Source organism: Choristoneura fumiferana, chromosome 8, assembly GCF_025370935.1.
Source record: "Choristoneura fumiferana chromosome 8, NRCan_CFum_1, whole genome shotgun sequence".
NCBI lineage: Eukaryota > Metazoa > Arthropoda > Insecta > Lepidoptera > Tortricidae > Choristoneura > Choristoneura fumiferana.
Genome location: NC_133479.1, coordinates 7,563,564 through 7,576,954, shown reverse-complemented (window position 1 = coordinate 7,576,954; position 13,391 = coordinate 7,563,564). Strand labels below are relative to the sequence as shown.

Below are 13,391 nucleotides of genomic sequence, written 5' to 3'. Positions count from 1 at the left end.
ATTTGATTATATGGTAACTATTTTAACGAGTAGTAATTGTCAATTATGATTATAAAAATAAGCATACTAACGGCGCTCTTGGCCGATGGATGGCGGGCCGGCGCGGGCTAGTCGAATCTAATAAACCACAAACTCGAAAACGATACGGAGTCCTTTACAACAACAACAAAGAAAAAAAGTAAATTAACCTGCCCGAGCCGCAACGCCATTTTCCGAGCGCCTAAAGGCCTAAATACCTATAGTAACTCGTACGTGCCAACAAATTTTTTTTCGACACCACAGTTTGGTCCCACTATGACGTAGGCATCAATTATTTATTAATTATTTGTACATTTATATAAATAAGAAGTATAATGGAGATATTATAACGGGAAAGTAAAACAAACAATCATAAAATAATTATGCTTGTATTTCACGTAGTTTTAGTTTATTAAAATAATTTCTTACATATTTTTGAGGAGCCATGCCTTTTTACATTCATGATGAATTCTGACTTTAAAAATGTATTACAAATCGATTTTATCAAACAGGTGTTTATGGTTAAATGTTACATAATAATCAGGTGGCGTGTTTAATGAAGAAAATACACAAATTCCTGTTTCTTTTCAAAACATTGGTGATCATTGGCAAAATATTTTTAGGATTTCCTACTTTTGTAACACCCAATATGTTTCAATTAAACTTCAATATCTTTTCAATATGGTAGCATACTTTAATTACATCAGTAGAAGGTTTTAACAAGGCCACCTCTATTTTATTCACAATTAATAAATTCGAAGTATCATCTACTAGCAACGCATTTTGACATTCCTCACAATGTATATCTTTTTTTTTTTCCTTGTCACGAATATATAACCTATTACTGGTTTGTTATACTCACTAAGGTGAGTATAAAATTAAATATTCGTGGTCGAGTCCATTAACCAACTGTTAGAAGGCAAATCAGTATCTTTGCGTTCCAGTAAAACGTTATCTTTTCTCATATTGTGATTGACAGTTTGGATGTAATTGGGTATATATAGTTTGCAATATTTTTATGTCATCCAAAGGAAGACAATTTCCATTTCGACTATTTTTGAATTCTGCATGAACTAAAAGTTAAAAGCTACCATAGACAAATTAGCAGAAGGATTATTGTTGAAACCCCCTTGAGCTCGTATTGCCCCGAAAAATTTTCTAAATGATCTTGCGAGAGCTTATAATGTAGGCAAGAACTTTATTTCTGAGACGTAATTTTCATACAGAAATATTATCGCTCGGATGCACGTTAGAAAGCCAGTTTTACGGTGCGATTCAATTAGCAGTTCACCATTAGTTCACAATTTGTTCGCAATTCGTTTATTATCATATCAGTATGTGCTATTATTTTATTTTGTCTGTGGTATTGTTGTCTAACTTTTTTTAAAACTCTACCTCTTCTTTCCGCAGTAGTTTTTTAACCGGTTACCACTTTTTTAAATTTTTCTATTACTTTATTTTTTTGACTTATTGTAGCTTTCAGTTCTGACAACTCATCTTCATGACTCTTCATGGAAGTTGACGGTGTGCATAACTCCAATCTCGTATATCGGGGACGCTTGAATTTACCCTGAAAGAATAATAAGAACTTATTTCCGTCTTTGCATTTGAACCAAGCGAGATACAAGGGGCTGCTTGCTATGCAAAGGAATACTATGACTGTACCACTGAGCATTCTGGCCATGCTATGATATTGAACATATTAACATAGACTGGCCCGCTTATACTGGTAGTAACCACACAAGTTATACCTAATAAACGCTCACCTTTTGCAAGCTTGTCGGTACATGTGTGAATATAGTAGGCACTGCATCACTGTGCAGGACTTTTGTTTGAAATCCTTTCCGATAACATGATTTATGAAAGTGTAGTGAACACAATCGAGAATACGGTGAAGGAGTCCAGCTTTCCTTTTTCTGTATCCACTTATTTCTTAAATCAGGCTCTTTTGGAAACCTGAGAATAATACACATTACAATTTAACATTATATTAGCCGTACATAATACGATTTTAATAATAGTTTTTTCTTATATGTCTTGTGCTAGCTTCTCTGAGACTACAAAATATTTAAGAGAAACATATTCATTTTAAATACAAGTGAAAAAACAACCTGACATTATAAATATCGATTAATTTTAACCACATAACTATCATACAATTTTAAGTACATGAACTGTCAATAACTCCATGAACAGATGTTTATTGTTCATTATTTTTACAAGTCTTTGGCTTTACGTGACCTTATTGACTTTACGATACTTAGAACTGCAATTTTATTATTCAGAACAGATCACATAATCTAAAAATTGCGCAATAATTTCATTATGATAGTCGATAACTTACCGATGGAAAGATATCCTTTGGTCACTTTCTGTAATACACTACACCATTCTACTCTTGCAACCGATAGCCACACAAGCCATGGTTCCAATGATATTAAATTAACTAAATTTCACAAATCAAATTTGCATTAAACACATAAAATCAGGCAAAAACTGATAACCACTTTGGTATCCAGACGGCTACCACGGTGACTCAAAATTTGACACACTGGCTTTTAAGATGGCGTTGTTTGTCTATGCTTCTTTCTTTTTTTCATAGTGAGAGATTCCATCTGCTAAAAAAGAGACATATGACAGTTTTTTTGTTCGTCTTTAAATAGAGTTAGTCCATTCTATACTTGGTCCTAGAGGTAGGGTAGCTATGGCTGACGTGTGCTTAAGTTTCGACGGTTTTCGTTGTAGCGGCCTCTTCCTCACTCGCGCTGTTTGAGACGGTCACGGAAGCCCCTCCCAAGGTTGTGACTGCAGACATATCCCGCGCAATACTCTCCGACAACCAAACAGACACACCGCTCCAACTCTTGTCTATTGCTAGTGGGTAAAGGTGGACGGAACACTACGCTACTAACTGGTGGCAAATTAATCTGACAAATAATTTGATCGTGTTATTAATGATGGTATACATTATTAATATATATTGTAAAAATCAAATGGTTGCCTATCTGAATCACTAAAACCATTTATTCCCATTTCGTTTCGGCGAAAACTATTCGACATTTTATTTCGATTTGTTTTCGTTTCGCAAAACGATTAGTTAGAATTTTTGTAGTTGGCATGATTTATTGTTAGGACTTTCTATTTATTTTAACTGTAGGAGCTTTTGTTCTTCTTTAAAATAACTTTTTTTAATGTCTGAACTCACTTGTACTTGCATTATTATTTTACTAGAGTACTAGACGATCGACAGAACTTCTATTGCGTTTGGTTGTGATATTTGCACCGTAACGAAATGCCTAACCCGATTTAACTCTTACTCTAATTTTAATACATGCCAAATGTAAAGTCTGGTAACTAAGTGAAAAATGGACCAATAAAAAAATACCTATAAAAAAATTAAACGTACCTACCTACAGGTTAAATGACTGTGACGACAAAAGTTAACCGGACAAAAATGATAGACTGATGTTAAGTCAAAAAATAAACTAAAAACCAATAAACACTGTTATCGGCAAAACGAAAACAACCAGACTAATATTTTTAGTGATTGCGATAGGATACCAAAAGAAATATGTATCTATATAATTATATGACGTTGTTCGATGTCATCTCTATTGTTATTTAGACGTCCATGTGTAATACACATAACTTTTCTATGAGAAGATTGTTGTATACATAATAAACACACAGTCTGTGATATTTTGTAGTTATTGGTCAGAGTAGACATGAAGTATTGCTTGAATAAAGGAAATATATGTTTAGAGTAAGAAGTGCGTATTGGTAAGGAAGTGTATAGTTGTTGTATACTCAAAATTTCACTGAAGGAATTAAGAAAATTCGGAAACAAAATACATAAACAAGTAGCGTCTGTGATTTTATATACATATGTATATCGTTATACCAAATAACGACTAATACAAAGGCCATATCAAATCCAATTAATTTTAAATATTATTAAGTGAACATATTTAACTGTTTCTTCATTCGGTTCGTACTAAAATATATTTTGCATAATATAAAATTGGACGTTGAATTTTATTTCTCACAGCCTACCTGATACGTAGGCGTGTAATTTTCTGTGTAGGACGTACGTTCCTACGGGATGATGCCATACCTGCAAGTAGCCGCAGCGAGTTCGGAGGCGGAGGGTAGTTCTTTCATTGTACCGTAAAGTGTTACGTGCTTGTTAATTGTATGTTAATTATTAGTGCCGGCGACAGCGCTGCGGCCGCGGGCGCTAGCGCAAGCGTAGGTAAAGCTAAACTTGTTGTATAATGTATGTAATTCTAGTTTATATCGTTTATTATTATATTTTGTAATTGTAATGAAAGATCTCATTTTATTAATCGGTATTTTCTAACAAGGCGCTTTCATTAGATCATGACTAAGCCTACCTCACAAACTTTAAGACTCGAGCAGCGCCGGCGCCGCCGCGCGCGCCAGTCGCCAACAAGTCTAAACAAGATCTCAATTTGATGAAAATAAACTTATAAAAAGACTGGGACGCTTTACTGAATGTTGTGGGATAGTTGTTTCTTTCAAGATATTACTTAAATTATGAGATAGGAGCAGTTATTACGTAAATGGGCGCGGTCTCGCTGCGCAGCCGCGAGCTCCACTTCCAAGCTTGACTCGATTAGTACAAAATTTCTTACTAAAAGTATTAATTATTTTCCAAAATTTTCAATTCAGAAAGTATTAACTTAATTCCAATGAAAGGTGCTAAACGAATTGCTTCGATGATGGACGTGCTGGATACCTTTTCACCGAAGCTTGGGGGCAGTGACTCCCCAAATTCGCAATATTTATTGTAAAAATTGGCAGAATCAAAGTTCTTCCACTACTACAAATAGATTAAAATGAATATACATATATTATGCTTATATTTTAAAACCAACATCGTGTTTTTATTTCGTCAAAATAAAAATGTTTATTTCGCTAAAATAAAAATGTTTATTTGTAATAAAAGCCACGGCACGACAGCGTAATGTAAATTAGTATAACTAAATTGAACGAACCTGTCCTGCTACTATATTGTAATCATAACCATCCATTACTTTATTCATATGTATCTAATAGTTTTCTCAAAATTTACCAAACCAATGCTGCAAGTCACGAAAGTCATATTCTTCCATCAATTTATAATAAATATGATCAGACAATACCTATCCAAATATGTATAAGTAAAAAGTCATTTGTGTGAGTGAGTGCATGTGTGTGTGAGAGAAAGACATAGAAAGATGAGCAGAATAATATAATGTTTTGCTCAAAATTAAGCAACTCTTCACTTAGACAGTTTCTCAAAAAATAGAAGTAGAACTCTATACATCCTATTGAATTGTTTTCATGAATGCACATTAACGTATTTTGCTAAACGTTATTTTCATCCTGTTCGAAAGTGGCAAGTGTTTCATTATACATAGTAACTTTTGCTGTAACTAAGTAGACATTCACAAATCAATAAGTGCTGCAAATGTTTATAATCACTACAAATCAAGCCCATTACACATTTCTCTATTTTATAGGTACGTTAAAAACCATTTTTTTATTTTCATTTTAATGCAAGGTTAATTCAGTGTGTTTGCGTGTGAGTGTGCTGTGTGTGTGCGACGTACGTGTGTGTGGTAGAAATAGTCTTATTTTATAAGTGCACGAATGACGGGCGCCTAGGCATTGCATAGTGAAAATAGAAATAGCCTAGGCAGTTATTTTTCATCGTTGCCAATAACAGGTGGTTCCTTGACGCTCGAACTTGTTCAGGATGGTCTTTAGAAGAGGATAATGAAAAATGTATAAGCTCCATCTCTGAAGATCTAGTAGTAAAGAACTAGACAGAGATACTAAAGTTGTCAGTACCTCAAGACAACCATTTTGATAACGTTTTTTTTGGCATCGCGTAAAGCTTTACTTTGAGCTCTAATCCATGCCAGGAATAGACAGAATACGTCGAATATGATTCAGAGCGGACTATAGCATAATTTCCAAACACTAAAATGTAATAACGCGTCATAATATTGACAAAAGTCAATATTATGACTCGAATTAAGGAAAACCTATTCTGTCTATTTCAACCATGTGGCAATTACTCTGCAAGAAAAAAATCGTGCAAGGTGCTTTACGTTGCGGCGCTTTATTGACCACTACAAACTCGTTGGGATTAACGGCCTCGCAATGTAATGCAACTGGGCTCTGAAGCCCCATTTAGACTATGCGAGAACTTGCATGCAAGTTTCACTACATTGCGTTATTTGTTTGATCAACTGAATTAATTGTCCCTCAATAGTCTGCGATGTAATGCAACTTTCATGCAAGTTCTTGCATGGTCTAAATGGGGCTTAAGACTGGCCCTATACTACGAAGTGCAAAATTCGAACTTTGTGTACTAGCCATCCCGCTGACGATTTAATACGAGAGTGAGAGGGACGGTACGATACGAACTTCGATTTTCGTAGTATCCCCGCTGATCCTATCAAGTTCCTACGTCAAGAAACAACTAAAGCTGGCCAGTAATGGTTTCCGCAGTCCATAATAATAGTTAAACCTTCCCAAACACTAACAAGAACTTCCGACACGACGCTGTGCCATCTTTCAGATATCTTATTGTTGTACAGAGCTGTTTTTTTGGTAATATTAATGAATGTCCAATGAATACCCTGTTTTAAATAAACGTTATTTATTACCATTATTAACATATTTTTAATTATCGGTTTGAAACGATATTCAGCTTATCAATTATAAAACAGGTTTCGGCATAACGCTAGCACGGCTGTTACTTACATCTTGTCGTGACTTGTGTCTGGTTTTTGCAACATACGTCCTTTTCTTACTACTGATGAAGTGAGAAAGGGATATGTATTGTGAAATCAGGAATTGTTACACATAGAGAGAACCAATATTGGAGCTTTGTTACAGAATATGGAATGGGTTTGAATAAAATAAAGAGAAGTGTGGGTATAGGTAGAGTCATTCACGATGACGCGTGCCGTGATTCTTATTACAATATCATTAATGTCTAATTTTGATAAAATCACGCGTCTTCGTGGATGGCACTAGGTATACTATTTATACTACGTACCAATCGTCACTGCATCGCAGATCCTATATCAAGTGTAATGGCATTACGAAGGCATGTCCCGTGCAGTGATGTCCAATTGACTCTTCTCTTTGGTTTATAAATGACAACTCCAAATTCTAATAGATAATCAGTTAGATGCTTATAGGTACTTGAAAAGTTGTGTCATTTATGTAATAGAAAAATAAATATAAAATTGTTATATAATTATATGACGAATGGCAAAAATATATATTATGTATATTTTATTGTATAGCGGAATGAGTACTACTTCAGATTAATGTAAATTGAAGATGTTATAGACCGAGATATATTAAAAAATAAGTGAACTGTTTGTAAAAAGAAGAGAAAATATGTATAACTGAATATTTGCTATCAATGTGTTTTCTTTCTGAACTAAATACCCCTGAGCCTTTGTAAACTTAGTCGTTATTAACGTCAGTCGCTATTTGTCTCTCTAATTCTCGTCCGAATCGGACCTGACGCTGCGTTCCCACCAGAGATGTGCGAGGAACGTGTTTGCTATGGACCATTAGAAACTCTTCATTTATCTATCCTCGCTCCGCCTTTCCACTATAGAGCTGCGCTAGACCAGGATAGGTAAATGAAGCGTTGGTCATGACAAACAATACCTTGCAAAACATCCTCGCACATCTCTGGTGTAAATGCAGCCTAAAGGTTGTAAAAAAATTAACGCCCAGGCACTTGGTCGCCTCCGAAGCCTTTAATATACTCTTCCAATGTGTTGAAGTCGAGTTCATATAATTTCGAGATTATATCTTAATTTTTCGTCAAACATGCACTAAAACTACGAAAGCAAAACAGTCGAAAAATACTTACAAAAGGTTTATTACCAATAATAAATCACAACAGAATACTAGTCAATAAGCTTCCTGACTCATACATCGGACTTGAGGTCTAGCAGCACTTTTTCACCAGGTTTGAAGGCAGGCATACCCAGGTAGGGGCACGAAGCACAGCGGAAGGCATCGCCTAGGTAACACTGGAAAAAGGAATTGCAATATTCATATCTCGCTACCACTTCTTAGTCGACCGGAGGAGCAAGAGCCCGAAACAGCCAGATCTTCGTTGTTTCATAAAAGCTGTTTATTTTTATTTACATGTTCCCAACACAGGTAAGAACGATCTCCAATTATGAAATTTAGTTATTTATTTGGCAGATATTAGGTAGGTACCTCAAATTCGTTACAGTACTAAACTCAACTTTGTCTGTTTTTTTTTGTATGTTTGTTACCCGATAACTCCGCCAATTGTAGGCCGAATTTCAAAATTACTTTTTTTTCTAAAGACATACTTCCGAGGTGGTCCCATTGTCACCAAGTGGATCTGATGATGGGATCTTAGAGAAATCGAGGGCAACCCTCAAATTTGTTAATCTCTCCTCAATTTTGGCATTTTAAACACCAAGTCAAGTACGTATGTAAGTATGTATGTAAGTTTTACATTCAGAAAGTAACGTTTGGTGAACTATACCTGATAATGAAGACCTCTGTTTTTAAATAATATAACTATGCCGCTTTGGCTACAAATCACTAAAAACCATGAAAAAAAACTTATTAACAAAAAATGGAACAGACTTCAAAAACCTTGAAATAATTTTCGACTAGTTTGTAGGTTTGAAGTCGGTCCCATTATATGTTCGAATAGACGCCTGATAAAAAATATTAGCAAGGTTCTTATAACCCAATAAGTATTGTGCAACAGGCACCAATTATTTAAAGTATTTCATATTCATTTATTGCGATCATGTTCATTAGTACATTTTTGTAGATCTTAAAGTAAACATGCCAGTATACATTCTAAATTCATTCTTATTTTACTGCGCATACTGAAATTATCTTTGAACAGCAAGAGTTAGGCCATTAATGTCTTGAAGAAAGGCTGTGTTTCCACCAGAGATGTAAAATAAATAAATATTATGGGATACTTTGACACCAATTGACCTAGTCCCAAACTAAGAAAAGCTTGTACTGTGGATACTAGGCAACAGATAAACATACTTATATAGATAAATACATACTTAAATACATATTAAACATCCAAGACCCGAGAATAAACATTTGTATTATTCATACAAATATCTGCCCCGGCCGGGAATCAAACCCAGGACCTCAAGCTTCGTAGTCAGGTTCTCTAACCTTGGCCATCCAGTCGTCTATGTGCGACAATAGGTATGTTGGAGGAATATGTTTCTCATGAACCAATAGAAACGCTTTATTTACCTGTCCTCGCACAGCATAACTAGTGGAAACAATTAAGTATTTCTATAGGTTTATAAAAAACACATTCTTCGCACATTATTGGTAGAAACGCAGCCTTAATATGAAGGTATTAATAAGATGGATACATACACTTCCGCAAGAAGACTTGGGAGTCTGTTTGACCTCGCCATTGAGCTCCTCAGCCAGTCCACATGAGCAGTCTGCACACGCCTTGCGTTTGCCCGTGGTTGCACATACTGAAAAGCATATTTACATAGAGGTAAAAGACAAAGAAGTAAAAGAGAAAAAAAAGTAGTGATTAGGTTACATATTACAGAACAATGTAATTTTATTATGATTCAAAAATGATTAGGTTTGACAAGTTCTTACATTTCATCTCATTTCATTTTTACAACTGTGAAAACAGATTTTATATAACGCAACATATGAAATACAATGCACATGTTATAAAACATGCTGTTTTAGTTTAATTATTTAGGTAATCATTTTGGGACCCTAGTCGAATTATTCTGGTGGTTCTGTTCGAATTAGCTATTTAGGTACCTACCTAAATATGAAGCTTACTACAAATGCACTTTTTTATGAATATACCTAGTTACAATATTTATTTCTGTATTTTTTTGTGTAAGAATGGTCAAACGAGCATGCGGGTCATCTAATGAGAAGCAACCAACACAATCATTATTATTTGCATCATGCTAACTATGTAAATACATGTGGGTAACATCTAGCAAATTATTGCATACATTATTTAATATTTCCAACTATTATTTATCCAAATGAATTGATTAGGTACCTATTTAACTTCTTCAGCTTTTTTTTTTTCATTTATTGACATTGACAGATTTTAAAATAAAGCTGGTTTTCAATACAATACCGAGAACCTATATTTTTAACATTGCGGGGTTACAAAAAAAGTACCCATAGTAATGTAATGGAAAATTCGCAGCCGTAATGTATTATGCTACTCAGATAATTTACTAGTAATGTGAAAACCCCTTTTCAGGGATTAAAAAATGATCAAGAATGATTTGTACTGGTGTTGTATTGAAACGCCGCGTCATCGGCGCGTAACGGCGTCGAGCCAATTTGCAACACAAAAACCTCAAGCGTCACGTCATTTGGAACGCAAAACTTCGATGTTTATCTCCTCACGCTATCTGATATGAAACTGTTTATATAAACGTGCCACATGGTTTCAAATAAAAAAAAAATACTATATTTCAAGTAGAATAATGTTTAAAAAATAACAGTTTAAATTTGTTCTAATGTATTCATGATTATTAAAAATTGGACATTTAGTACACTTTTTTTTTTTGTTAGCCTTTTAGTCTGCTCCTGGGTGTAGTAGTACCATGTTTAAAAATAAATATACTAACAATACAATACAATAAAATAACCCTTTATTGCACACCAACACAGAAAGCAGTACAGAAAACACGGGTATATACATACATTGCAATAGGCGGCCTTATCGCTTCAGAGCGATCTCTTCCAGGCAACCCCCAGCATCCATTCATCATCCATTCATTAAATTTATTTGACAGATAATTGCAATGCTGTCTCTGTTTTTTTTTTTTGAATAGATGGAGACAGCATCACTAAAACTAATCAATGGATAATGAATGGATGCTGGGGGTTGCCTGGAAGCGATTGCTCTGAAGCGATAAGGCTGTTACCTTAGAAAACAGCCCTTTAATAAGTTAAAAAAAGGCCACAAAATAAATGTTTTTTTAGTTGGACAGTAGTATATTCTTTACCTCTAAGTGCCTTTTCATCTGGTTTTTTGAGATCATCTTCGTCCAGCAGTTGATCGGAGTCAATGATGTCATCATCATTAGCTCCCGTCCACGCTGCTTCCACTGTGTCATCCAGCTTCCACACTGCGGGCTTGTTTCCTAGCTTAAGTTGAGCCTTTGAGCCTACCTGTGATAAGAAAATTCATTGTTGAACATACCAATATTGCATATATAGATTTTACATCAATCTTCGCATAGAAATGCATTATTTTACGATACACTTATAACCAGTTACAGCATTTTCCATTCAGTAAAGCAATTTACCTAGAAACAGAAATCCCAACTGTTGGGGTCTGCAACTGAATGTTAATTTTATGTACTTGCATTAATATCAGCCACAGTAGAGCATGCAAAAATATCTGACACTTTTTACCAGATATACTGGATATCTTAATAGATTTCTGCTCTTTTAAACTTACCTCAAATTTAGGCTTTTCAGCTGTGTAGACATCACCATCTTTCGTTATATTCAAGAACCCATTTAGCTTGAGAGCCGTGTTGATATCGGTGGTATCCTTCGCAATGAGTTTGCCACTGGGTTTTAGCAACTTGACTAGTAATGCCAGCAGCCTGTCGTCATGGCTGACTGAGTGTGGCGGGATCCAGTTAGACAATATGACGTCAAATGAGGAATGCGGCCTAGACTCTACGAAAAAGCAAATTTTGTTTAAAAAACTAAAGGACCATTATTTTTTGGACAAAACAGACAATATGGAATATATTTATAAATATGGTGTTATCTAGGTTGAAATTAGCGTTAAATCTGGTTGAAATTATGATTTGAACATTCGAATAATTAGGCTATAAATTACATTAACTTCGTTAAATATCGAACTATGGTAGGTATGATGTTGAAGTCCCAACCTTTACATGAAACCATCATTTTCCAGCAACAAATAAGAAAATGTATGCTTTTACCAAGCACTCTGTTATAAATAGTTCAGATTATCTACTATTTCAAAACACAATTTGCAATAGCTACATGCCATTGGATGTATTTTCTTTGCAGAAGTTAAAATGTGCAATTTTAACAACAATGACCCGTTTATATGACTAACCTTTCATGTCTCATTATAGGGTCACCCTTTGCTCTACCCATTCTGACACACTAGCTATAATTAGTGTTTACCATACAACTTACTTTCAGTGATCATTTCAGAATTTTCCAGAACGATAGAGCCATTATTTGTCGCACTTTTAATTTCATCCACTACCCTGCTCAGGTCGTCTTGTTCGCTGTTCCTCCAGATAACCAACACATTATCGCCGCTCTTTAAGTTATACATTGTTAGGTGTTGCGATCAATGTCGGTACACTTTCAGTAATATATACTGTAGAGATGTTGTTAGAGTCCTTCCGTTCTTGAAACTAGCGGATGAAGACAGTAGTAGAATTGTATAATCGTACAAAATAACAAAGAAAATGTAGCTCGAAAATAGAGTACTGACTGTGCGATTGCTAGAGAGTTAAATGACTGAGCTGTCGGCAACGATTTGAGGCAATTTATAATGTTGTGAAAATTTTCAACTGGCGTACGTGACGTACCGTACCGTACATCGACCGAACAATCAAGTAAGCAACTCCCAACTCCACAACAGCCAGACAGCCAAACAGAAGGAACAAACAGCGAACCGAACCGAACCGCCGAACCCGAACACCGACCGAACCGAACAGGCTGGCTAACTGACATTGACAGTGACATGACAGTTAAACCTAAGTGTTGCCTAACAGTTCAAGCAAATCCCGATTCCCGAAAATTATTTAACATTAGCCGTTTCCCTTCAAGTCTGTGCGTTTCCCACAATTTCATCTTCAGTCAACGGAAACTTCAAACTTCTCTGGGGTAAAAAACAGCCGGTGCGGTTCTAAGGAATAGCGCAGTTTTGTATCAGTAAATGATAACGTTATTAAGTGCGGAATTATCTCTTAAATGTAGGTATTTAAGTACAAACAGACTCACACAGTGCCCCTCTTTAGACGCCTTAACAGGTCACATAATAATAATAATCTTCAACAAACGTAGGCTTTTTTTTGTAAACTAAGTAGCAATAATCTGATTAAATACTCATTTGAAAATCCAAATTTTTCAGAATACTTTTATTGATTTCAAAATCAATCAAGATATTAAAAAAAACATTTTGACTAAGTCATTACGAATGCATAATTATGTTTCTTGTACCAATGATAAAGTTTAACTATTTCTCTGTCTTTTCAGTAAAAAACCTATTCAGCAGGGCTTCTACGAAACTCGAAACTCGT

At 35.0% G+C, this 13,391-nt stretch overlaps 2 protein-coding genes across 2 annotated transcripts in view; one reads left to right on the top strand and one right to left on the bottom strand.

The window, feature by feature from the left end:
- Atx-1 (Ataxin 1) overlaps nt 1-13,391 on the top strand; it is a 91,408-nt gene that overhangs the window by 23,874 nt on the left and 54,143 nt on the right. The window lies entirely within an intron of this gene.
- Nucleotides 7,922-12,781, bottom strand: LOC141430299 (anamorsin homolog). Its single transcript, XM_074090932.1, has 6 exons — nt 12,765-12,781; nt 12,274-12,500; nt 11,552-11,778; nt 11,094-11,259; nt 9,463-9,569; nt 7,922-8,093 (listed from the first exon to the last, which is right to left on the bottom strand). The coding sequence occupies exons 2-6, from the start codon at nt 12,416-12,418 to the stop codon at nt 7,989-7,991; spliced, it is 750 nt and encodes a 249-aa protein (XP_073947033.1). The 5' UTR covers nt 12,419-12,500; nt 12,765-12,781; the 3' UTR covers nt 7,922-7,988.

Excerpts from the sequence above, each read along its gene's own strand:
- LOC141430299 (XM_074090932.1), bottom strand. The coding sequence starts at position 12,418 with ATGTATAACTTAAAGAGCGGCGATAATGTGTTGGTTATCTGGAGGAAC. Across the intron at positions 11,260-11,551 it reads CTGAAAAGCCTAAATTTGAG|GTAGGCTCAAAGGCTCAACT; the intron begins GTAAGTTTAAAA and ends TTCTTATCACAG. Across the intron at positions 8,094-9,462 it reads CCAAGTCTTCTTGCGGAAGT|TGTTACCTAGGCGATGCCTT; the intron begins GTATGTATCCAT and ends TCCTTTTTCCAG.